General features: G+C 39.6%; 1 protein-coding gene across 1 annotated transcript; it reads left to right on the top strand.

The window, feature by feature from the left end:
• Positions 1-417: 417 nt before the first annotated feature.
• LOC127161914 (neoverrucotoxin subunit alpha) lies at positions 418-27,849 on the top strand (the record flags this gene model as incomplete). Its single annotated transcript, XM_051104675.1, has 4 exons — positions 418-2,143; positions 26,957-27,029; positions 27,587-27,610; positions 27,698-27,849. Coding segments are annotated over 4 exons (1,975 nt in total), but the record flags the coding sequence as incomplete, so codon positions are not given.

Raw genomic sequence — 27,849 nt, 5'->3', positions numbered from 1 at the left:
CACTTTGTCTTTTTGTTAAACTATCTGAACTTCGATCCACGATCCAGCCTGTTTCCTTCAGCCCCCACATATTACAATAAGAGTTGAAAGTTTAATAACATTTAACATAAACAGAAGTGTTTTGAAATATGTAAACTAATGATCTGTTAATCATTATGTAATGATATAAGCACATTATCTTATATTTGTAGCTGTATGACTATATATTAACTAATGATCTGTTAAGCATTATATATTGTTTGTTAATGATTTATTAATAAAATTATTATAAAGTGTTGATGTAGTCAAATTGAGACGCAATAAAATTAAGCATTCAAATATTAAATTATGTTAAAATTGTTCTACAGAGACAGGGTGCGTTTTTACCTCTGTTCTACATTTTATCCTTATATGTAACTGTTATAACCATTTCTAATTTCAGGTGTTACTCTGTGGGATAAGAAATCACTGAGTGAAGATTTGGACAGTCGTCCACAGCTCATGACAGATTTGAAGTTCAGTAGCTCAGACTCTGTCTCTAGTAAGGCCAGTCTCCTGAACGTAAGCGCTTCACTGAAGGCCAGCTTTTGTGGGGGGCTGGTGGAGGTGGGAGGATCTGCCAAGTACCTGCAAAACACCAAATCCTCCAACCAACAGTCCAGAGTAACAATGCATTACAGTGAAACCTCGAGATTCGATCAACTCACTATGACTCAGCTGGGCCAGATCACTTACCCTCAGGTGTTTGACCAGAAAACTGCAACTCATGTGGTCACGGCTGTGCTGTACGGAGCACAGGCCTTCCTGGTGTTTGATCGCTCGTTTGCAGAAGATGAAAACAAGCAGGTGATTGAAGGAGAACTGAATGTCATGGTCAAGAAGTTCCCTAAATTTTCCATTGAGGGAGAAGGAGCTGTACAAATGATGGATGAGGATAATAAAAAGGCTGAGAATATCAGCTGCACATTTCATGGTGACTTCCATCTTGAGCAGAGTCCCACCACATACATGGAGGCCCTAGAGGTGTACAAGAAGCTCCCCACTCTACTGAAGGAGAATCCTCAGAATGCAGTGCCAATTAAAGTCTGGCTCTATCCTCTTTGTCTACTGGATACAAAAGCAGCTCAGCTGGAGAGAGAAATCAGCACACGTTTGATTTCCAACACTGCAGAAATGATGGAGGGGCTGTGGGACGTAGAGAGGACATGCAATGACCTGTGCAGAAGAACAGAGGTAAATGTTTTCAGTGATATCAAAGAAAGGCTGTGCTCATTTCAGAATTCATTTAGCATTTACAAGATAGTGCTCCAGAAAGAACTGGCCAGAGTCTTGCCTGCCATTCGAGGAGGAGGCATAGAGGAACAATCCTTAGGAGACATCCTGGAGATACACAGCAGCTCCCCTTTTAAGGCTAGCAAGCTTAACCAATGGTTAGATGATGCAAAGTCTGAACTGTACTTGTTGAATAATCACAGCAAGACACTGAATGAGATCAACATAGTAGATTCAGATGGGCTCAACGCCATCCTTCTTGATCCTGATATTCATGCAACATTGTGCTTGACCTTCACATCTCTAAAATATGAAGACCCATATCTTTCAACCCTGACAGAGTTTCTAAAATCTGACAAGTTTAAAGAGCTCGATGGAAAACAAACCCTGCTTTCTGTGACATCAGACATCAGGAAGTGGTTCAAAGATCCTGATGCCATTGCAAAGATGAGAGAGAACTTAAGTCACTTCAAGAGATTTTCAGAGACCAATAAAAATGAGAAGAGTATCCGATTCATTATATCTGCCATCTCCAGCCCCACCATTCCAGGCTCCTCCATCTATCTGTATGAAAATGGGAAACTGACAGACACAAAGTTCCAGCCCGTGTCCAAGCCGCCCCCACCAGTAGTGAAGAATGTCCTGGACTCATCTGTTTCCCTGAAACTGCAGAAGTCCCCAACTGGAGAAACAGTGAAGTACAGAGTGGAGTACAAGCAGGTGAAAGCTGATTCTGGAGCTGAGGAACAGTGGGTTGTCACTGACACAGCTGATGAAGACTTCAGCCTTACTGAACTGGTATCTGGAAAGCAGTACCTGATCCGCTACAGGATACTGGGTAAAGTGGGAGTGAGTGAAGCCAGTGAAACTGTCAGTTCTACGCTCACTTTAAGTAAGTGTCATCTGCACAGTGTTTTCTTTTTTATTTTAATTTCCTCAAAACATTTGCTGTGTTCAAACAATCAGCATTTACAGTTAAACAGGTGTAACCAAACTGTCCTGTTCACACAGCAGCATGTTCATTATTTCAGCAGCTACTATATTAATAACCACCCATTAGGTGTGTATTAGGTACATGGCGGGGATAGGACAGGACTAACAAAGGCATAATCCAGATGACATCACTCCGCTGTAGGTGATGGTTAGGGTTTTGCTAAGTTGCCATGCATGTGTCCATTTTCTCTGCTGTGGAGTTTCTTTCTCTGAGTTATTACTGTCACCTGTATTAGGGTTGTGCTGATAGATGATAGTATCGTGTATTGATGATAGTCTGAGATACGGCCTGTTGCTGATGCCTTTGACGATAACAAGACACCTAGTTTTGGCAATGCAGTGCAGAGAGCTGCTTTTGGGACACTTCAGAAACTGTGGATATAAACACAAGTACTGACTAGAGGCTGCGATCGGCTCCGGTGGTCGTGCCGGAGCCGTAACGCGCCACATATGTGTGCATTACAGGGGGTCAAAACACATGCCGAAGTGCAGCTGGAATAAACACAAGCATTGACGAGTGGCTGCGATCAGCCGTGATTTTTTTTTGCCATTACAAATGTGTTTTGCAGACACAGACTTACAGCCGTCACATAACGTGTGAGGAAGGCACACAGCATTAAGAGATAGGTCAAAGATCTTTAAGTCTTTAATACAATCTACACGTAAATCCACAGAAGTATATCCACAACAGGAAGGTTAACATGAGACCAGACGACAAACGCTGAACCAAAACCAAAACTTATAAAAACATGAACATAATTAAGACACAGGTGATACAAGGTTAACTAATAATGACATAATGAAGGCAGGAACAGGAAAACCATATATGAGGAAAAAAACTACAAAGAGTCCAGCAGTATGGCAACAGCACACAGAGAGATATAAAAAAAGAAAGAAAGAAAAAACTAAAGTTACAAGGTGAAGGGTCAAGAGCCCAACTAAAGCAAACATTACCTTAACGGTAAGTTCAAACAAAACAAATTCAACATCTAAACCTTTGTTCTAAATAATAACTTTAGACAAACTGGTTAGTAATATGTGAAGCTGGTGATGCTGGTTGTGGAGTTTAATCATCCTCTGCCAGTGCTGGCCTGTAGGTTTGTGGGGCCCTAGGCAAGATAATGAAAATGGGCCCCGCTAGTGTAAAAACAGTTAAGGCTAGAAGAGATACAGCTCTGTCTACTGGGCATGCGCACATTAATCTGACATTATTTTTGTCACACTGTGCAACAATAATAATTAATACATAATAACTAAGTAATAAGTAATAATACATAATAATGTAGACGTTAAACAATCTAATAGGTAGAAAAATAATTTTCATTGTTAGTTTCTGGTCAGAGCTGTATCTCTTCTAACCACAACGGTAAAAAACTGTCATAGATACTTGACAAGTGTAGAGAAAGCACATAAAATGACTATTTCAATATTTAAGTGTGAATGTGTATTAATTGATGACGAAGAATTTACAGAACAGCCATCAAGTATTAGACAGTGTTTTAGGTTATTACACGCTGAGGTTTTAGGTCCAATAATTAACACCTCTGTTTTTTCAGAATTTAGCAGTAAAAAATTACTTGTCATCCAGGGCCCGTATTCACAAATCATTTTATCTTACTACTAAGAGTTCTCCTAAATAGCAGTAAAAGTTTTTAGCTAAGAGTTTTCTTTTAAAACCTATTCACAAAGCCGCTGAGACAAACTTAGGAATAGAGAGAAGTCTTAAGCTAAAAGTAAGGGCGGAGTTGACCTCGTGTCTATGGATGATGTCAGCATGCTCATTAACTACACTGTAAATCCAATAGTTTTCCTTACTTAGATATAATTAGTTATCTTTACTTAGTTGCTATACTTACTAGGTTTTATTAAGTTACAGCTACTTTCAAGTGAGTAAAACAGGTTACTTACTACTTTGAGTGACGCTTACTTAAAATATTCAAGTAGCCACAAAGGGACCAATGACATTAATAAACTAGTGAGAGGCAGCAGTGCACTAATATGTTGCTAATTTGCAAAATAACAACAGAAGAAGAAGAAAAGAATTTTTTTTTTGAGGTGGCAATTGTTAATCTGCAGTTATTTTTCACTAGTTACCTTCACTCATTTCCCAAAGTCATCTTGAATGTTGTTTCAATACAAATATACATTTGAGAGAACATCACATAAGCTGACTTCATAAATTGATGTTGATTTTCATAAAATGTTGTTTGTGTGTCTTATTTTATTTATTTATTTTTTTATTTTTATTTTTTTTACTTACCATTATAGTGATTAATGTTCCGTTTGGTTGGGCACTTGAAACTTTGTTTTTCTTACTATGATTTTCTTTCTGTTGATGCAGCAATGCAACATGAAATCAAAATTTCTGATTTCAAGGGAAGAAAAGTAATAAGTAGGTTGCTTTTAGAAGGTAATCTTCTAATTCTGATATTTTGAGTTGCTAAATCTTTCAATTCTTTAGCTAATCTATTTTTTATATTTATTTATGATCTTTTACAATTTTATTGTTCTTCATATCCACCTTGAGAAACTTTATTGGGTTGAGACAATCCTTCAATATTTGTGGTAATGTGCTCAAGTCACAAACTTCAACATTCAGCACGTGAATCACAACAATGGTAACAATTCAATTTTATTTATTTTATTAATTGTGACAATAACCATTATATTATTTTATTTTCTCTTTTTGTTGTGTTACTACTGACACAAGTCAGTAAATAAAATTAGCAAATAAAAACAACAACAGTAAAACAAAGCAATTGCATAATTTATTCATGCCGCAATGCACTCTAGGAGTCAGTGAGTAGCTATACTAAGTCAAGTGTGAGCCTAAAGTAAATGATTAAGTACCCCCTACAGTTCTTTTTTAGTTACTAGAACTCTCGTGTAAGTAAACTATACTAACTAAGAATTTGTCACTACAACATACTATTCTTATTTTTTAAGGCAATCGGTTTGCATGCTTTTTTTAAGTAACCCCAACTAATTAGATTTTACAGTGTATGCACACAGTGATTGGCTGATAGGGGAGGGGTCTCTGTCAGACATTTATTCATAGAAATATTGTTGTAAATGTTGCCATATTCAAATAAAGTTTTAAAAAGTGTAAAAAATGTTGCCACATTCAAATAAAGAATTTAAAATGCAGGTTTAAAATGCAGGGTAAGTGTCACTTATTAAACAAGTATATGTTCAAATGATTGACAGCGTTTTACATGTGTGCTTCTTATAAACGATTAGCTGATATGCATATAAACAGACTTTTTTTGTAAAGGGCTTTACATGCTTTTAATGACACAGAATAGCCGAGAACTGACACGAAGTCACTGGGTGAGGAGAGGGGGGGCGGGAGCAGCAAAACTCTTCGAAACGGGAATCAAACTCGGGTCGCTTTGAGCGCAATTGCGCTGTTTGTCAGCGCGCTAACCACTAGGTTATCGGTGCTGACGTAAAAGGCTTTTTTATTAACAGAATAGAATATTCATGGCTGATACTGAGATACGCAAACATAAAAGAAAACCAAACTGGACGCAAGAACAGCTGTTACTTCTTGCCCAACGTATTAATGAAAACAAGGATATAATCAAAGGAAAATTTGGAGCTGGGATAACCTCCAAGACTAAAAAAAGTTGTGTGGGAATATGCGTGCATATAAATGCAGAGTGTTTCTAAAAAGTTTAAGTTCCAAGGCAGATATTCCAAGGCCAAATATTAGGATAGTTGGGATTTGATTTTAGTGATTTATACTCAACGTGTTCTTCTGCACCGCAAGCCTGTGCTGCCTGCCCGCGCACATCACCAAATTCTGGGCCCCTGTTCCTAAAACATCTTAAAGATAAAAGTAGCCGATCTCATAACTTACTGATTTAGGAGAAAATCTTAAAAATAATGGGTTTGTCCTAAATTTAGGACTCCTAAATCTGTGAAATGTTAGGAGTAGTGGAGAGGACTCCTAAGTCACTAAGATCAAGTCCTAAAACTGTCCTAAAATGGCTGTTGCTGGCTGTCTGCCTCAGAACAGAAACGTTTTAGAAACATTTGGTGATAATGAGCTTTTAAGAAGGTGTGGTCTTAATCGCAAAGGTATTTTGACTGTTGCATAATTGCAGGGACGCAGTCACTTCACCAACAAATAGAAACTCAATAACGCCACAGATCAAGGTTTTGACAATCCTCGAATGTCAGCTCCTTATGAATGCAATAAATATTTTAATAAGGCTAAGGATTTTAATCTGCAATAGCATAACAAGGTTACATGAAAACATTATGGTCAGCTTGAAAATAATGTCAGTTTACCTGTAGCAGTTGTTTGTTGCTTGAATTCTGCAATCTCTGCCTCTGCCTGACTTTGCAAAGAATTTTCAGCGCATTTCACAGTCATCTTTGCTTCTGGACAAGAGTGGGAAAGCTGCATTTATTTTCACACATATATTTTCCCATACATCTTTTTTAGTCTTTTTTTTTTTTTTTAATATGGCAACATTTTTATTTTAAAACCTTTATTTGAATATGATAACATAATAATGCATGTTACAATATTTCTATGAATAAATGTCTGACAGAGACTCCTCCCCTATCAGCCAATCACTGTGTGCATAGTTAATAAGCATGTTGACATGATTCATAGTAAAGAGGTCAACCCCGCCCTCACTCTTAGCTTAAGACTTCTCTCTATTCCATAGTAAAAGTTTGTCTCAGCAGCTTTGTGAATAGGTTTTAAATCTTACTTTTAGTAGTAAGATAAAATGTTTTGTGGTTACAGGCTCTGATCATGTGTACATATAATTGACATTATACTTGATTTTAACATGATTAACATGATTTATTCTTACATGCACTATAATAATATGTTATTAGCCCCGAGATAAATCATGTCAGTGAATAAATATGTAGATATGCATCACTTCTGTGTAATCCCAAATAGTCTAGTGTTAGAATTTTCGTTAAGTGAGTTAGAGATTTTGGGTACTAATCCGCCATTGCATGTGTATGTTGTTTTGTTTTTTAACCAGAATGAGTCATAAGTGATGGATTGAAGCGCTCGCGTGTGAACACTGAGCACCAGCTACATAGAGAAAGTTCTGTCACTAATTAACATCGCAACCAACATTAAGCTTGATTTCAGAAAAAAAATACAGATTCCAGCGTCAGCACCTTATTTAACAGAAAGGAATGTTTCATCAGCATTAGGTCCGTCCGTGCCGCGAGATGTTCAAGAAAGTGGTGGGACAATATCGAGCCTTGCAAAAAGTGTCCCACGTCCCACCCGTGAATTACGCCTATGAAAATAAGTAATGTGAAACACTAACACATGCAATTATGAGAAATATTTCTATTACAGGAGTCTTCAACAGTAAAACCAACACAATAGTGTTAAAACGTACAGTTTCACAAACTTTCTTGGAAAAGTTTTCATCCTTTCCAACACTGGTCGCGATTTCTATCCAAGAGTTATTTGCCATCTGACTATTTCTATGATCACGCATTGATGGATCATAGAGATGTTTGTACAGGTGTACCTGTTCAGCCAAAGCAGCTTTAAAATTGTTCGTGATCAATGCGGTTACATGCAAACAGGTCACTTGAGATGCCGTGCACACCACCATGTGAAATGGTTGATTTCACAAACCCAAGCGAACTTGCGAATGCGTCGAGTATAAATCAGTCTTTACATTTCACAGATTTAGGAGCTAGTTTTAGTGCTAAACGCTTTGTGAAACACTCTTAGAGCAAAAACTTAGGAGTCCTAAATTTAGGACTGACACGCCCATTATTTTTAAGATTTTCTCCTAAATCGGCAAGTTATGAGCTACTTTTAGCCTCAAGATGTTTTGTGAATACGGGCCCAGTTTTTTAACTCAACTACACAATCCGTTAGTTTTTCAAATTGGTATGTTTCACCGCTCCGCGAAGAAATATAGAGCTGGGTATCATCAGCGTAACAGTGAAATATAACACCGTATTTCCTGAAGATATCACCCAAGGGTAACATGTAAAGAGTAAAAAGTAATGGCCCTAGTACTGAGCCTTGCGGAAAACGATATGATACCTCTTCATTTATTGCCACGAATTGATAGCGGTCAGATAAGTATGATTTGAACCATGCCAATGCAGTACCACTAATGCCAACATAATGTTCAAGTCTGTTCAAGAGAATGTTGTGGTCAACTGTATCGAACACAGCACTAAGATCCAGTAGCACTAACAGAGAGATACAACCACGATCGGATGACAAGAGTAGATCATTTGTAACTCTAATAAGAGCAGTCTCAGTACTATGGTACGGTCTAAAACCTGACTGAAAATCCTCACAGATATCATATTTCTGTAGGAAGGAAGATAGTTGTGAGGATACAACCTTTTCTAATATCTTTGATAGAAATGGGAGATTCGAGATAGGTCTGTAATTAATTATTTGTTGGGGTCAAGTTGTGTTTTTTTAATGAGAGGCTTAATAGCAGCCAGTTTGAAGGTTTTGGGGACATATCCTAATAACAGTGATGAATTAATAATATTCAGCAGAGGATCTATGAGATCTGGAAGCATCGCTTTTAGTAGCCTGGATGGAATAGGGTCTAGCATACAAGTTGTAGAGAAGGAGTGGAATTGTTCCCCAGGAGATCTATAGCGCACTATCTGATGCGACACTGTAACTGACGGCTGCATGGTGACAATTTTGTCTCTAATTGTATCGATCTTAGAAGTAAAGTAGTTCATAAAGTCATTACTGCTATGCTGATGGGCATAGTCAGTGCCTGTTGGTTCTTTATTTTTTGTTAACTTAGCCACTGTTTTGAATAAATACCTAGGGTTATGTTTGTTATCTTCTAAAAGAGTCGAAAAGTAATCAGATCTTGCCGATTTTAATGCTTTCCTATACGATAGGGTACATTCACGCCAAGCAGTACGAAAAACCTCTAATTTTGTTTTACTCCAGCTGCGCTCCATTTTCTGGGCTGCTCTCTTTAGGGCGCGAGTGTGCTCGTTATACCACGGGGTCGGACTATTTTCCTTAATCTTCCTTAGGCGCAGAGGAGCGACTGTATCTAGAGTCCTGGAAAAGAGAGAGTCAATAGTTTCTGTTACATCATCAAGTTTTTCTGAGCTATTGGACATGCTGAGGAATTCAGATAAGTTAGGAAGATTACTCAGAAAGCAATCTTTTGTAGTAGAAGTGATGGTTCTACCATACTTGTAATAAGGAGTTGAATTTACAGTTTTAGTCATCTGGAGAATACACAAGACTAGATAATGATCAGAGATATCATCACTTTGCTGCAGAATCTCAATGGCATTGACATCAATTCCATGTGACAGTATTAAGTCTAGAGTATGATTTCGACAATGAGTGGGACCTGACACGTGTTGTCTAACTCCAATAGAATTTAAAATGTCAGTAAATGCAGCTGCCAGTGCATCGTTTTCATTATCGACATGGATGTTAAAGTCACCTACTATTAAGACCTTATCTGTAGCCAACACCAGCTCAGATATAAAATCAGCAAATTCTTTAAGAAAATCTGTATGGTGCCCTGGTGGCCTGTATACAGTAGCAAGTACAAACGTCATAGGGGATTTATCATTAACACTTGTTTCTCTGGATAAGTATAACTCATTTGAAGTAATGCACCATTACTTCAAATGAGTTATACTTGAAGCCCGCTCTCTGAGAAACACTGAAAATATTGCTATAAACTGTAGAAACACCTCCCCCTTTACCTTTTAGATGTGGCTCATGTTTATAACAGTAATCATGAGGAGTAGACTCGTTTAAGATAATGTAATCATCTGATTTTAGCCAGGTTTCTGTCAAACATAGCACATCTAGGTTATGATCAATGATCATATCATTTACAAAAAGCGCTTTTGTAGAGAGGGACCTGATATTCAAAAGGCCAAGTTTTATCATTTGTTTCCCTGTATTATGTAAGTTTTTTTATTTGTTGAACGTTGATTAGATTGTTACTCTTAAATTGGTTTGGACGTCTTTTGTATTGTCTAGCTCGGGGAACAGACACAGTCTCTATAGCATGATATCTAGGTGTAAGGGTCTCTATGTGCTGAGAATTAACTGGTTTCGGTGACGTGAGGCGGCTAGCAGACGGTCGGATTAGCCAGTCTGTCTGCTTCCTGACCTGGGCCCCAGTTAGTCAAGTGCAAACTCTAAGACTATATGCCATATTACTAGAGAGAAGAGCAGCACCACCCCTGGAGGGATGAAGACCATCTCTTTTCAACAGGTCAGGTCTGCCCCAAAAACTTGTCCAATTGTCTATGAAACCTATGTTATTCTGCGGGCACCACTTAGACATCCAGCCATTTAGTGACGACAGTCTGCTATGTATCTCGTCACCACGATACGCAGGGAGGGGGCCAAAGCAAATTACAGTGTCTGACATCGTACTCGCAAGTTCACACACCTCTTTAACATTATTTTTAGTGATCTCCGACTGGCGAAGTCGAACATCATTTGTGCCGACGTGAATAAGGATCTTACTGAATTTACGTTTAGCATTAGCCAGCACTTTTAAATTTTCCAAGATGTCAGGCGCTCTGCCTCCCGGTAAACACTGGACTATGGTGACTGTTGTCTCTATTTTCACGTTCCGTACAATAGAATCGCCAATAACTAGAGCACTTTGATCAGGTTTCTCAGTGGGTGCGTCACTGAGTGGGGAGAACCTGTTTGATGTTCTGATCGGAACAGAAGAGCGGTGTTTTGACCCGCGACTATGCCGTCTCACAGTCACCCAGTTGCCCTGCTGCAAAGGCGAAGTTACCAGAACCGAACAATGTACGGGACTTCCTGAGCTAGTAAAAGGACATCATAAAAAAAATTATGTATTTTTTATTTTTGTCACCTAACACTGCTGTAAAAACAGCAAAAATTAAAACCAGCACATCCAGTAATAATACCCATGATATGTTAATATCTGGCTACTTTTTAATTTATCATCAATGAATAATTGGCTTTATCTGACCAGATTTTTACTATAACAAATATGCCTTAGAAACACATAGTTAAAACAACCAGAGAAAAACTGAAGTTATAAAGTCAAGGGTCAAGAGCCCAACAAAAGCAAATGCTTATCTCCACAATGGTGCCTTAAACTTAATTATTTTCAGTGAAACATCAACATCTAAACTTCAGTTAATTCTCAATAAGTTTAGTATGAAAGAAATAAAGTCAGACTGGTTGGTAATAAGTGAAGATGCTGAGATCTAGACAGGTCTGTTAGTGTTTCATGTTTTATATTTATATAAAGAGATTTGACTTTCATTTTAAGGTTTTTGTTTGGCACCCTGCACTGTTAAAAATTGCTGTAAAAAAGGCCAAATTTTGACAGTAACATGCTGTTTTCCATTAAAACAGTGCATTCTGGGTATTATTTGTCATTTTCGAAAAAAGTAGCCTGCTGCTATGTATGGTGAATTAACAGCGTTCAAAATCGACACTCAGAGACTGTTTAAAATCAAACTCTACACCCTCATTCACTATTCCCTACATGAGTTTACTAATATAGTCCACCTTACAGAGAGAATGAAAACTAATGAGTGACTTCAGACACTGACGAACAGCTGCTGTTAATGAGCAGAATCACTGATTGAAAGAGAAACAAGACAAACACAAGAACTATAGAACTGACTTCAGCCACAGCCTTAGATGAAATCAACTGTACATTTAAACAACTCAACACACAGCTTTACCAACAACATTGGATAGAACCTGTGTTATTACCAAACCATAAACAACTCTAGATTTCTTTGTAGTCATTCTTTTTTTTTTGGTCATAACAAACATGTTGTAAACATACACAATTACAACAACTACAGTAAAATTAACCTTAAAATGTCAAGGTTCAACAGCCCAACTAAAGTAAACACTGATCTCCACCGTGGTAATCAAAGAAAAACAAAATCTAAATCTCTGAACTCTCTTCTGTAGACGTCTGACAGAAATAAAGTCAGTGTGGTAATAATTGAAGCTGGTAATGCTGTTTTAGGAGTTTAATCAGATCTTGAGAGATTTAATGTCTTCTTTTATTTCAGTTGATGTCATCTAAGGCTGTGGCTGAAGTCAGTTGTTCTTGTGTTTTTCTTTCAGTGATTTCAGTGATCATTCAGTGATTTTGTTTGTTAACAGCTGGTGTTCATCACTAATGCTCAATCAGAACGTGATCAATCATATAATTATCTCATTAACTTCAGCACTAATTCAGTATTACTCAAACACTCTGTAGTGTTGACACATTAAAAGTGTTCATTTAAAACTGAGGATTTTGCTGTGGGTTTTAAAGGGTTAAAGATGTACGATGGAAAAAAAACAGCATGAAATGTAATTTAACAGTAATAAACTGTAATTAATTTACGGCAACACACTGTAGAAAAACAGTAACATGCTGGCAACCACAGCTGCCAGTAGATTACCGTTAATTCAAGAAAAAAACAGTAATATACTGTAAAACATAACAGTCAGATTTACCAAGCAAATCAAGTTATTTTCACTAAAATATTAGTGAATGTTCATAGAAAAACAATTATGCAAAGTCATTAACTGGTAGGGAGAGTAAATATTTGATTGTGCCTAACTGATGTGTTTTTGTACAAGAGAGATCTGTCACTTTAATTTAGTTTTGTGGGTCTCCATTGTGCTGGAGAGTAGAGCTTGTGCTTCAGGCAATGATGAGCCACAAACACTGATGTTTTGCTGCTTTATTTAAAGACAGTAATTGTGGAATTGCTGATATAGTGACAATCTCTTTACTAAGCACTTTATTACACAAATTTGTGCTTTTGTTAGTTAATGACAATCTATAAAGATTTGAGTAAAAGTCGATTGCTTCTTTATTACACTTTAAGTGTTTGCGGGTTTATATTAAGAAATATTTCTTCTTAGTGGACTCAAATTAAATAAGTTCACTGTACTAACACCATATAAACAATAGTTTTTTTTAAAACTCAAATGGTTTGAAGCAATCGGTTTCCAAAATAAAATGAGTTACCACATGGTATAATAACGGTAACATACTGTAAAAATGAAGAGCTGTAAATTAACGGTAGAGAGCTGTAAAGTAACAGTATAATGCTGGCAACCACAGCTGCCAGTAGATTACTGTTATTTTACAGTGCAGTTTTTTACAGTGTGTGCTGCCAGTCATTTGACCCTTTTTTTGTCTTTTGTTTTATAGTCGATGTGCTTGATCATTAAATTCAGGAAATAGCTGTAAAATAACTGTTTGTCAGATTATTTAAATAAGGAGATTTACTTTACTTTACTGTACCGTTTTATCATCTAACGGATTTGTTATTGTATTAATTACAGATTTGTTTTGTAATTTTACATACATTTTTTTGTAATTTAAGAAAACAGAAAACATACTGTATCAATATACATGTAACGGAGTGAATGAAATGAGATGCGAGCGGATCCATGCGCAAGCTTTTATTTGTAGGACGTGACAAAGACATGGTCATACAGGCAGGGTCGAGACAGGAGCAGACAGGAATATAACAGGCAATCGAAGAGAATAATCCAATAAGCAAGAGCGAAAGTCCGAAAAGGCAGGCGGCTAACAGTCGAAAACGGGATGGGCCAGGCAAGAGAACTAAACACTGGGAACCAAGGAAACTAGGAAACGCTAACGAAACAAATACAACAATACAACAGTTCAACAATCCGTGACATAAACTGGGAAGTCCAGGGCTTTATAGGAACCCTGATTGGTCACGGGGGCTGACGCAATCAGTGCGGTGGAGGATGGGAGATGCAGTCCGAAGTGCAACGTAACAGTCAGAGTGAAATGGAAAGGTGAGAGTGACATCTGGTGGTGAGCAGTCCGCAGAGCACCGACCAGATTCGTGACATAGCCCCCCCCCCAAGGAGCGGCTTCCAGAAGCTCGAAGGAAACGACAGTCCAGGGGAGTGGTGGGGTGGGGGCGAGACAGGGCGAGGGCTGGAGGGCCAGGTCCATGTGGGAAGCCCAGTGATTGAGGCAGGACCGACAGAGCAGGTACCCTCCAGGGCGGGGCCGGAGGCGGAGCAAGAGTCCTCCAGGGCGGAGCAGGAGCCCTCCAAGGCGGAGCCGGAGGTGGAGCAGGAGCCCTCCAGGGCGGAGCAGGAGGCGCAGGAGCCCTCCAGGGCGGAGCCGGAGGCAGAGCGTGAGGCGCGGGCGCCCTCCAGGGCGGAGCAGGAGGCGCAGGAGCCCTCCGAGGCGGAACAGGAGGCGGAGCAGGAGGTGGAGCAACCCTCCAGGGCGAAACAGGAATCTGCGTCACGGTCTGGGACCTGGGGAAAGCAGGGACAGCGGAGGCAGACAGAATAGGGGGAGAAGGCGCAGCAGCCCTCCGGGGCGGAACAGGAACCTGCGTCATGGTCTGGGACCTGGGGAGAGCAGGGACAGAGGAGGCAGAGAGAATAGGGAGAGAAGCAGAGAGACCGAAGGATAACGCCGCCTCCCTAGGAGGATCCACAGCCGAAGCTGACACCTCAGGAGGCATTGGCGCGGCTTCTCCGACAGGGAAGGCCTCCGGAGCAGACTTGAGACCAGACAGGACCTCATGAGCAGACTTGAGACCAGACGGGACCTCTGGAGCAGACCTGAGACCAGACGGGACCTCTGGAGCAGACTTGAGACCAGACGGGACCTCTGGAGCAGACTTGAGACCAGACGTGGCCTCAGGGATTGACTTGTGAACAGACGTGGCCTCAGGGGCACAGTGTGCAGCCCACACACACCAAATGGCAACCGCCATTAAAGGAAGAGCAGCAGCGGGAGGTTGTGGTGGGTCCAGTATGCTGGCTATCATGATAGGCCGGGATTTTGGGATGTCTGACGAGATGTGACTTGACTTAGGGTCGTCGGACGGGGCATGACCTGACTCTGGGCCATCGGACGAGGCATGGTAAGGCTCTGGGTGGTCAGACGGGACGTGACTTGGCTCTGGGCCATCGGAGAGGACGTGACTTGGACCGTCAGGCGGGATGTGACCTGACTCTGGGCTGTCAGGCGAGACGTGACTTGATTCTGGGTCATCAGGCGGGACGTGACTGGACTCTGGGCTGTCAGGCGGGGCGTGGTGAGGTTCTGGACAGATAGACGAAACGTGACGGGGCTCTGGAAGGTCAGACGAGACGTGACTTGGTTCTGGAACAGCAATAATAACTTCAGTTGGCTCATGAAGATCAGCTGTGGTTTGACTTGGTTCATGAAGATTGGCTGTGACTTGACTTGATTCGTGAAGATCAGCGGTGACCTGATTTGACTCATGGAGATCAGCGGTGACTTGACTTGGCTCATGGAGATCAGCAGTGACTTGATTTGACATGTGAAGACCAGCGGTAACTTGAACTGGCTTGTGAAGATCAATTACTTTACTTGACTCAGGGACCACGACAGCGACTTTTCTTGACTGAGGAATAACCGCCTTGACGTTGCTTAACGCAGGTACGACAGTCTGGACGTTGCTTGGCGCAGGAACGACACCCCTGATGTTGCTGGACTTGGAAGCTTGACTGGACCTGGAAGCTTGACTGGACCTGGAAGCTTCAGCTGTAGCCTGACTTGACTCTGGAGCAGCGGCTGAGGCTTGACTTGGCTCTGGGATAACAGCAGCAGCTTGACTTGGCTCATAAGGAGCTGCGGTAACCTGGCTTGGCTCATGGAGATCTGCTGTAATGGGATTTGACTCAGGAACAACATGGCTTGACTCAGGAACAACAGCTGTAGCGTGACTTGACTCAGGAACGACATGGCTTGACTCAGGAACAACAGCTGTAACGTGACTTGACTCGTGGGGAACAGCTGTGACTTGGCTTGACTCATGGAGAACGACAACTTTGGCTTGACTTGACTCTGTGTCTTGACCTGACTCTGTGTCTTGACTTGACTCAGGGGTAGCTGCCACGACATGGAGCGCCATTTTAGCTGCCCATACCGTCATTAGGGGTGTGTCCAGCACGTGGGCCATCATGACGACAGATGGCGTCCGGGTGCTGACCACAGGTTCTGGAATGGCGTCCATATTGTGGAGTGGCTCTGGCGTGGCAGCCATCTTGTGCAATGGCTCTGGCGTGGCAGCCATCTTGTGCAGTGGCTCTGGCGTGGCAGCCATCTTGTGCAGTGGCTCAGGAAAGATGGCTGTAATTTGACTTTAGACAGAAGCAACAGCTGTAATTTGACTTGACACAGGAACAACAGTTCTGGCTTGATTTGACACAGGAAACACAGTTTTAACTTGACTTGCCTTAAGAGCAGTTCTGACTTGACTTGACGCAGGAACAGCAGCTGTAGCTTGACTTGACTCAGGGGCGGCAGCTGTGACTTTACTCGACTCAGGAAACACAGCTGCAACTTGACTTGACTTGGAAACTTGACTTAACTCAGGAAATACAGCTGCAACTTGACTTGACTTGGAAGCTTGACTTGACTCAGGAAATGCAGCTGTAACTCCATATAGCTCTGGTATGGCAGCTGTGATGTGACGGAGTTCTGTTTCCGCCGCCATCTTGTGAGCGGACTCCGCCGTCGCCGCTATCTTGTGAACGCGTGCCGCTGTCGCCGCTACCGCGTTAACGCGCTCTGGCGCGGCTGCCATCTTGTGCGCGGGCTCTGCTGACGCCGCCATAGCTTGAGCACGCTCCGTCACGGCTGCCATTTCACAAGCGATCCAGGCGGCTAGCGCATTCGCGGCATCGTGCTCAGGCATGAGTGCCAATTTGCGAGTGGGAGGCGCGGTCGCCATTGCCGCGTTGTCGCGCTCCCTCTGCGCGACCCCCACAGTGCACGGCGAACCCACACACAACAGCGCAAAATTCAAAAAAGCCTCCAGTGACGAGCGCGGGCCCTCGCGTCTTAGTCGTGCACGGAGGGGCTGGTTCACGCTGTCACAAAAAATATCAATGATTATACAGTCCGGGAGAGTGGAATGATTTGCAATGGAAGTAAACTCACGGGTATACTGCTCGAGTGTGTGTGATCTCTGCTTGATTCTGCATAGAATTCTGTCTGTGTCCATGTTAAACGAATGTCCGGGAGTGAAGCTGCTGGATCCTTGTGTGTCGGATTGTTCTGTAACGAAGTGAATGAAACGAGATGCGAGCGGATCCATGCGCGAGCTTTTGTTTGTAGGACGTGACAAAGACATGGTCATACAGGCAGGGTCGAGACAGGAGCAGACAGGAATATAACAGGCAATCGAAGAGAATAATCCAATAAGCAAGAGCGAAAGTCCGAAAAGGCAGGCGGCTAACAGTCAAAAACGGGATGGGCCAGGCAAGAGAACTAAACACTGGGAACCAAGGAAACTAGGAAACGCTAACGAAACAAATACAACAATACAACAGTTCAACAATCCGTGACATAAACTGGGAAGTCCAGGGCTTTATAGGAAGCCTGATTGGTCACGGGGGCTGACGCAATCAGTGCGGTGGAGGATGGGAGATGCAGTCTGAAGTGCAACGTAACAGTCAGAGTGAAATGGAAAGGTGAGAGTGACATCTGGTGGTGAGCAGTCCGCAGAGCACCGACCAGATTCGTGACAATACAGCAGTTCTCCTGTATAACAAATGTGAATTACTGTAATGTGTCATTAATGCCATAATACTTAAAATAACAGCCAAGTTTTTAATTTAGAGATCATTTTACAGAGTTTTGACTGCAATTCAAAATAAAAGAAAACAACCATAAAAAAACAGTTATTTTCCATAAAATTACATTTGTTTTTTTACAGTGTGGAGTAATGATGCTGAAAATTCAGCTTTGATCACAGGAATAAAATATATAAAATATATTCAAATAGAATTTTAAATAAGTTATTTTAAATAGTACAAATATTTCACAATATTACTAAAATCACAAATGTGAGGGTATGTCAAAACTTCTCAAAATCCCCTTAGACCACAGAGGGTTAAAGACCTCCCAGTTTTTGCACAATAACATATATATTTTTAGCGCTGCACTTGCAAAAGAAACCTTTTTTGACAGAAACCACTTGATCTTTTATTTTGGTGGATAACTATAGTTATGTGAAAACAGGTTTACAAATGTGTCTCATTACAAGAGATTTGTGCAGTGGAAATACAGTTTGAGTTTGAGGATGGAACCTGCAACAGAAACCAAGTTGGTGGTGAAGGGGTATAACAGCAGTCACCTTAAAATTCTTTATGCAGGAAAAACCCTGCCTTAAATGAAATGCATTTAATATTTTAAGTAGAAATGTTTATGATAAATTATGATAAAATGTTAGAACCAACAGCCTTGTGCATATAGTGTGGTTGTGCTTCGGGTGATCCTTGAAAGTGTCCCAGCTCTAGGTCCTTTCTGATGCCGTCCCCTCCTCTCTCTCCCACTTGTGCACTCTCTGTACTGACCTGTATAAACAAACCCCAAAAATAAATACTCATAAAACATCAACTTTATACTGTGAAAAATATTTAACTGAAAACACTGAATACAAAAATCACACAGAACATCTTCACTTTACAGTTCAATAATAGCAGATAAACAGCAGATAAACAATTCCTTCCCAAACTGCCAATAATAAGCTGGATCCTTAATGACAGAAGTATTTAACTTCTGCAGGTTACTTGTCCTTTACCCATTTGTAAACTCTTGTACTATTGTTGAAAGGTAATAATAAACGTTTATTTTTCTTACCTGACTTAGCAAGTAGTGTATGTTTGCAGGACCTCACAGATCACATCTACTTCTTCTGCCTTTCGTTTTTTGTTCTCCGTTGACATTTTACAACTCAGATTCGCTCAAAATAAAAATCTAACATGCAAATATAAAATAATTCGATGGACCAAATAGTTTCAGTGAGCAGCAGCTCCCATACAGTCTATGAGCAGCTCACAGCCTCACTCACAAACACGACGTAACGGTCGTATTTTCAAACTATTCACAGTTTCGCTGGCCAGTGATGACAGCCATTTTAACCAATCATGATCAAAGCCGTAAGGTAAAACAACCAATAGGAATTGTTTCAGTTTGGTAGCAAAATGTATTTAGTTTTATTGTTGTTAATAGTAATAATTATATTTTAGAATACATTTTCATATAATAATGATCATAATAATAATTTAAAAGAAATTTCTTTGTATATTGAAGACATGATTCAACATATAGATCTTATAGCATCATAGCAGATCATTTAGCTTTAAACATTATTTCATTGTTATTGTATTATTATTATATTATTTAAGTTAAACACTTGTTTTTGAAGGTATACAAGCTTATTTCAGTGTTGACTTATAAGTGATTTTTAAACATATTTCAACCATTTTACATTTTAAGGTATTGTATTGACTGGGCTTCAACCATTTAGCATTCAACATAATATCAACATTATTTCAATGTTGAAACAACAACTGAGCTTATTTCAACCAAATTTCAATGCTGAAGGTCGTTCATGTGCCGGCTGGGATGCTATGTACAAAAGACAAGCTAATCATGTTAGCATCATGCTAACAACATACTAATCGTGTTAATCTGAGGCTAACATGTTAATCATGCTTGCATAATAGTAAATGTGTTAGTAACCACCCAGCAACTGGCTAGAAATGATCAAGAATACCCTTGCAACATCTTAGCAACCACCGAGCAACCACTCAAAACACCCTAGCAACATAGTAGCAACCATCCCACCCAGCAAAAACTTGTTGAAAAGACGACAATGCCAGACGTCTAAACAACGTGAAAATTTGGTTGAAAAGTGAAAGATGAAAAGACATCTATAAAAAGATGTCCGAATTACTTCTAAATGTGGTTGTAAAGTGAAAGTTAAAAAGATGTCTTTTTCAGGCCGAATTTCAACCGTAAATTCATGATTATATTTATCATAATACCTAACCCTAAACTCATATTCAAAATAAGACAATTCACAGTACTAAAACATTTATTGACACATTAAATACATCTTTCAAGTAAAAAACACTTTCCTGATCACAAATTAAGCCTGCATTTGATTAAACATACTGTAAAAACAGTAAAATGATAAAATATAACTATGTTTTCTATATGAATACATTGTGAAAGGTAATTTATTCATGTGAACTACATTTTCATCATAATTACTCCAGTATTCAGTGTCACATGATCCTTCAGAAAACATTTTAGTATGATTTGCTGCTCAAGAAACATTTCTGATTATTAACAATGTGGAAAACAGTTGTGCTGCCCAATATTTTTGTGGAAAACATATTTTCAGAATTCTTCAAATAGAACTTTCAAAGGAGCTGTATTTATTGGAAACTAACTTTTTCAAAACAATAATGTTTAAAATACTGAAAATGTTTATAACACAGGACAATGACCAATTCTAACCACATTAGAACACATCTAACCCAAAAAATGCTAATTTTGTCATTAATTACTTACTCTCATGTCACTCCAAACCCATAAGAAACTTTTGTGCAGAATGCAAATGAAGATATTTTTAACAGACGCCTTGTGTTTGTAAAAAAAACAGCAACAACAACAAAATGACATCTTAATTCATAAATTATGTATCTCTATGGATCACTTTAATGCTGTCTTTACTACCTTTCTGAGGCTCGACAGTGGTAGTTGCATAAAGTGTGAAATAGAGGGACAGAAATTTCTCAGATTTCATTAAAAAGATCTACATTTATGTTTCAAAGATGAGCAAAAGTTTTACAGGTTTGGAAAGACATGAAGGTGAGTGCTGAAAATGTTTGGTTTAACCTAACACATTAGTTAATCAGTTTCCTCAGGGGCATCAGTAGATCTCTGCCTGATCTCTGGTCTTCTGCTTCTTCTGCTCCTTCACCATCCCAATCCTGGATTATTGAGCCACAACAAAAGTTTCCACTTTAGATGCTTTAGCCTGGATGCTTTTTCTCCAGCATCTAAATATGAGAAAGAAAACAAGAACCAAAATGTTAAAAACAAACAAACAAACAAAAGAGTGGGAACTGACTTACAGCATGAGAACAATTTTCTAGAATTTTCAACAGTTTTTTGTCACTTCCTATATATGCATCACAAATGTGGTACAATTCAAATTACTATGCAAGTACTAAAAGAATTCAGCTGCTGAAATGTTAAATGGATAGTACATAAGAACTGTACTGAAACAGTGATCCCTACAATGGTTATAAAAGCCAAAACATATATAAATACTGAGAACGTGTTTTACATTACAAAAAAAAAAAAGGACTTACACAGCAAAAGATGCAGTGACCTGTGGCTGAATGGACTTTGGTTTTATTTATTTTTACACACAAACAAAAGCGAATAGAAAATATCATCACTGAATATAAGTCAGATATTGCATATTTCTGTTCAAATTAAAGATTATTAACTAATTAGTGTGTCAGGGGTTCTTCTCAACTCAAAAGTCCACTGTCGTACAGAGAGTGCATCTCAATCACCTTAATAGTTTGCTAGGTTGTGAATTGACATACAGTACCCTCCACTAATATTGGCACCCTTGGTAAATATGAGCAAAGACAGCTATGAAAATAAATCTGCTTTGTTTATCTTTATGATCTTACATTCAAAAAATTCACAAAATGCTAACCTTTCATTGAAGTAAAACAATTAAAAGTGGGGGGGAAACTTACGTTATGAAATAAATGTTTTTCTCATATGCATGTTGGGCACAATTATTGGCACCCTTAGAAATTATAATGAGTAAAATATCTCTGAAGTATATTCCCATTCATATTTGCATTTATTTAGCACACTAGAATGATTAGGAGTATGATATTGTCCAGCAATAACTTCCTGTTTCACGGGAATATAAATATGAGGAGCACAAAGGCCAAATTTCCTTGATCATCCATCACAAGGAATAAAACCAAATAATATAGTTCTGATGTGCAGAACAAGATTGTTGAGCTTCATAAAATAGAAAGTGGCTGTAAGAAAAGAGCTAAAACATTGAAAATCCCGATTTCCATCATTAGGACAATAATTAAGAATTTTAATCAACTAAAGATGTTACAAATCTGCCTGGAAAAGGATGTGTGTCTATATCGTCCTAATGCATGGTGAGGAAGAGAGTTTAAGTGTCCAAAGACTCTCCAAGGATCACAGTAGGAGAATTCCAGAGATTAGTTGAGTCTTGGGGCCAAAAGACTAAAAAAAAAATTCAAACAGCCCCTACGTCACCACATGTTGTTCAGGAGGGTTTTAATAAAAAAATCCTCCTTGCTCATCCAAAAACAAACTCCAGCATATTCAGTTGTCAGACACAACTTGAATTTCAAATGGGAATGGCTTCTGTGGTCAGATGAAGCAAAAAAAAAAAAGAGCTTTCTGGCAGCAAACACTCAAGACAAAAAGTACCCCATGCCCACAGTTAAATATACTGCTGGATCTTTAATGTTGTGCGCTTATTTTCCTGCCAGAGGTCCTGGACATCTTGTTCAGACACATGGCATCATGGATTCTAGCAAATACCAACAGATAAAAAATGTAAACCTGACTGCATCTGTTAGAAGTTCTATAATGAGCTGTGGTTGGATCTTCCATCAGGACAATGATCCAAATCAAACATCAAAATCAACACAAAAATGCGTCACTGAGCATAAAATGAAGCTTCTGCCATGGCCGTCCCAGTGCTCTGACCTGAACCCTATAGAAAATGCGTGAGGTGAACTGAAGAGAAGAAGGAGCTGGGAAACTGAAGGATCTGACGAGTTTCTGTATGAAGGAATGGTCTCTGATCTCTTGTCAGGTGTTCTCCAAACTCTTCAGGCATTAAAGAAGAAAACACAGAGCTGTTATCTTGAATAAAGGACATTGCAATAATTGGGTGCCAATAATTGTGGTCAGCATGAACTACAGAACAACATTTATTTCATAAAGAGATTTTCCCCCTGCTTTCCATGGTTTTAGTTAAATGATAGGTTAGAATATTGTGAATTTTTTGAATGAAAGATTAAAAGGATAAACAATGCAGATTTATTCTTACAGCCACCTTTGCTCATATTTACCAAGGGTGCCAATATTAGTGGAGGGTAAATTCAGACATTGATAAGGACAGTGGCTCACTATACACTGGTGACTATTTCCATTCTCACTGTATAGCATCACTACTGATATTTACACACAGCATTAAAATGAATATCTCTTTTAATGCTATTTACAGTACATTATGATAAATACTTTGTTACATGAATGAGCAAGATTTCAGCCATAAATAAATTGTAATGTTTGCTAGATTAGACATTACCTGTCTAGTGATGTAGGTTTATGCTGAAATATGATATTGGTTTGTGTTTTAAAATCGGTCACATGTCATTTTGTAGTGAATTATCTCTTCAGTTTTGAGCTTCAGAACTTCCTATAAGGTAACGTAGTGAGCATCGATGCCTCCTGATTTTCAAAGCTATTTAGGGAGCACACATTTCAGTGCACAGTAAAAATTTTGTGATTAAGGCATCCCTTAAAGGAGAAGTCCACTTCCAAAACAAAGATTCACATAGATGTTCATGTCTTTCTTTCTTCAGTCGTAAAGAAATTATGTTTTTTGAGGAAAACATTTCTGCATTTATCTATATAAATTGTATTATTTTTATTCAAATAACCAGTCGTTACGCTAGATAAGACCCTTCTTCCTTGGCTGGGATTGTTTGAAGCTGCATTTAAACTGCATTTTGGAAGTTCAAAATCAGGGCACCATATCAGTCCATTATATGGAGAAAAATGCTGAAATGTTTCTCAAAAAACATAATTTCTTTACGACTGAAGAAAGAAAGACATGAACATCTTGGATGACAAGGGGGTGACTACATAAATTCCTGTTCTGGAAGTGTAGTTCTCCTTTAACCACTGACTAATGTTCAAGGGACCTGAGAGAGACACACCCATAGTTTAGGTAACTTTAAGGTTATTAAAACTGAAGACCTTGATTAGTTTGAATAGGCGCACTGGACTAGGTTGGAGCAGAACGCATGTAAGTGGACCTTGAGAGACAATGTTGAGATCTCCTGAAATATGCTCTAAACATGACAATTCAGAGAGGCAGGATGACTGCTAGATTGATGACTTACAACTCTGGTTTCCAGTCCTGGGCATTGAGGACTTATTGAGGACTGGGTACTGAAGTTCTGCAGAGTTTCTGGTGATCCTTGATCAGCTGCTCAGGTCTGATTAATTGGTGTTGGAGCTAAACTTAAAAAAAAAGAAGACAATCAATTATGATGCTGTAAAGTAAAATAAAGTTAAATAAATTTTTTTGGATTAAATTAATATGATATAAATATGCTAAACATCTGAAAATGCAGAGATGAGAAGAAAGTGATGTGTTTAATGAGAACTTTCAATCCACTGAAAAATAAGAAGCAATATGAAATCACAGATGCATTATTATTTATTTTTGTTAGTCTTATTATTATTCTTAAAATAAGTTATCATTACCTTGTGTTTTATTGATGATTTTCAGTCTCTGAAATAGAAGACTTCTATCAGTTATGAATGGCATCATACATACATACATCATATGTAACGATATTTAATACCAGTTTTAACACCATGAGCAAAATACATACAAAATACGACACAATAGGATAGAACCTATTATAATCAGTGATGCTGTCTACACTGGATGAGGCGCAGCACAACACTACAAATCCCCGACAGCAAACTGATGCCGTGTTCTATTTATCATGTACTGACACAAAGTTCAAATGATTTTCAATGGTTGCTCTGGTTTGTATCCAGCATAGACAGACAATCTACGGTATACAATACAAATCACCAAAGGTAAAAAAAAAAATCTGTTTACATTCATATTTTTAAGAGTTTCTTGTCACTGAAGATACCCTGGACATGACAAAATGACCGTTGCAAATCATTTGAACTGTGTGTGAGCATGTCATCAATAGAATGCAGTAGCAGTTTACTGTAGTGGATTTGTTGTGTTGCCCCTCGCCGCATCCAGTGTAGACAGCATCAATGATTATAACAGGTTCTACTGTATTTTGTCGCATTTTGCTGCTCGTGTCCAGTGTAGACACGGTGTAAGCATAATGATGCTGCAAAATCAGGTTAGATCACCTTTTTTAAAACATATTGAAATAGAAAATAGATATTTAAAAATGGGTTAAGAATATACAAAACAATACAGTTTAATAACAGAATTTACATTTTTTGGTTTACTTATTTAATGCTCATATACAGTGTTACTTATGTTTGTATGTTAAAGTTGTTTTAAAATAACTAACAAGCAAACAATCATAACTCCTTCCACTCCAGACTTTAATGTTCAGTATGCATGCACGTTAAAGCAAGCAGATGTCACACAGAATGTATAAATGTCATCATAAAGTAATATTATCTTATAAAATACATAATGTAAATGAGGACTTAAATACATATTTTAAATGAGATAAAACACTTACTTTAAGTGTTTCCCTGTTAAAAGCGACCTCCACCTCAGCACTGCACAGCAATTCAGATCTATGAGAAATGTTTAGGTGCACACAGCATATTAATGTCATCATACAGTAATATTACACATAATGTAAATGAAGTAAAACACTTACTTTTGGCATTTTCCTTGATAAAACCAACTTTCCCATCTGCTCTGCATTGTGATTAATTGATTAATTACTTAAACGTCACATGACTGACAGCAACAGAACATGAAACACTAACAGATCTCTCTAGATCTCAGCATCTTCACTTATTACCAACCAGACTGACTTTATTTCTTTCAAACTTCTTATTGAGAATTAACTGAGGTTTAGATGTTGATGTTTCATTGAAAATAATAAAGTTTGAAGTCACAATAGTGGAGATAAGCGTTTGCTTTTGTTAGGCTCTTGACCCTTGACTATATAACTTCAGTTCCCTTTCAAGGAACTCGAACTGCGTCCTCTAGAGGTCGCTATGGGGAACGCCATCTCCGTGACCCATGTCTGAAGCTTATATACAAAAACTACAACGGTGTTGGCCGGCGACAGCCTATGACGTCACTTCCAGCGCGACTCGTCACTGCTGGTGCGTCACTACCGGTGCGACCACAGTATAAAAGGACACTGATAGAACAGGACGGTCTCTTCTTCATCTTCACTGACCTTTTGTCTGTAAAAAAAGCTCGAATTGAGTGCAGTAGCCAGCTGCGCTTTCAGCTCTCGAGGGAGTTGAATGTGATCGTCACACTCAGTGCTTATTTCTTGCGATGGACTGGTGTGCTCTCGTAGCCACTTGCACAGAGCTCGCGGGCTGTGTGTGTGTGGTCGGGAGCAGCGCGTCCAGCTCGCGAGGGAACTGGATGTGCTCATCACGATGCATTCGCACAGGAGGGAGGTGAGTCTTCTCTATACCCGAATTTGCATCAGTGTGTTCGCCTCTCGGGCATTAACAACGCATTCACGGCGGCAGCTCCGTTCCGGCTGATTCCCGGGGGAGTCTGGCGCGTGGGCGGAGCGTGTTCAGCTCCCGAGGGGGTTGAACATATGCTGTGTGTTGCGATTGTGGTGTTAATTTTCTGCCATACTCGGGGGTATGGACAGAAAATAAAGAGGATAGTACATCCATCTGAGGATGGTGATAGTTTTGCATTTATTATTTGGTTAAGTGCAGCTATCTGAGGCTAGCTGTGTGTTAACCTGTCCCTTCCACATGGGTCTCCATTACCTACTGTCGGGAGTGGGAACCATGGTGGGTGAGTATGATCCCTATTATGTGTCTAACCATGCTGTATTTCTGGGACCTGTCTTGTGTGTTTCCTTTGGTAGGTCCTCTTCGAGACCTCTTCGACCCTCTGGTCTTTGACCATGGTTATGGTCTGCTTGCCTGGATCTGCCTTCGGCATATCGATTGGGAAACTTTCAGGTCCCCACTACAGCACTACATCTAGGGCTATGGTCCTACCTCCAGGTAAGCTCTTCGAAAGTCTTTTCTCGCAGGAAGCTCCTGGACATCCTTAGATAGACACATGGACCTAGGCTGAGGCCCTCTATCTGCGTCCCGCCCTGAGGGGCCTTCTGTTTCTGGATTTCCACCTTTATTATACAGACCTATTCTCATGCCATTTTGGTGATCTAGCGAGTCGCCCCTCCGAGGAGTGGGTTTGATCACGCTATGTTTCACCATCTCACGAGTCAGAGTTGTTTCTGCGGAAACTCTCTGGGGGCTCCAAGGAGCCTTTGGCTACATTTTTGGCCCTTGTTCTCGAGGTTCTGTGGGCCTTGATAGAGCAGGGCCCTATGCTTTCCATTGAGATGGTAAGCTCAGGTCTGTGTGGGGTGAGAATGGCTTTTTGCCTCCTTAAGAGAATACCTAAAACACAGCTGTGGATGCTACTGCTCTCTGTGCAGTCTTATAGACGTGGCTCCCTGTCATATCTGATCCGGATCTCTTCCTAGGCCTCCTTTACAGGGCACGGATGGGTGAGTACGATCCTTTATCATGTGTCTAGTCTCCTTTTGCTGTATGTTTCGGACCCGTCTCTTGTGTTTTCTGTTCTCTGTTTTTAGGTTGGTTCTCTTTGAGCACCCCCCTCTGGTCTCTGACTATGGTTGTGGCTTGCTTGTCCTGGATCTGCCTTCATCATGGAGACATCATGGCCACTTTTGGCTTTCAGGTCCTCACTACAGCACTACAACTATGGTTACGGTCCTACCTCCAG

The sequence above is a fragment of the Labeo rohita genome, unplaced genomic scaffold (genome assembly GCF_022985175.1).
Source record: "Labeo rohita strain BAU-BD-2019 unplaced genomic scaffold, IGBB_LRoh.1.0 scaffold_772, whole genome shotgun sequence".
Lineage (NCBI taxonomy): Eukaryota > Metazoa > Chordata > Actinopteri > Cypriniformes > Cyprinidae > Labeo > Labeo rohita.
The sequence above is the reverse complement of the archived record's forward strand: the minus strand, read 5'-3'. Positions and strand labels throughout refer to the sequence as shown.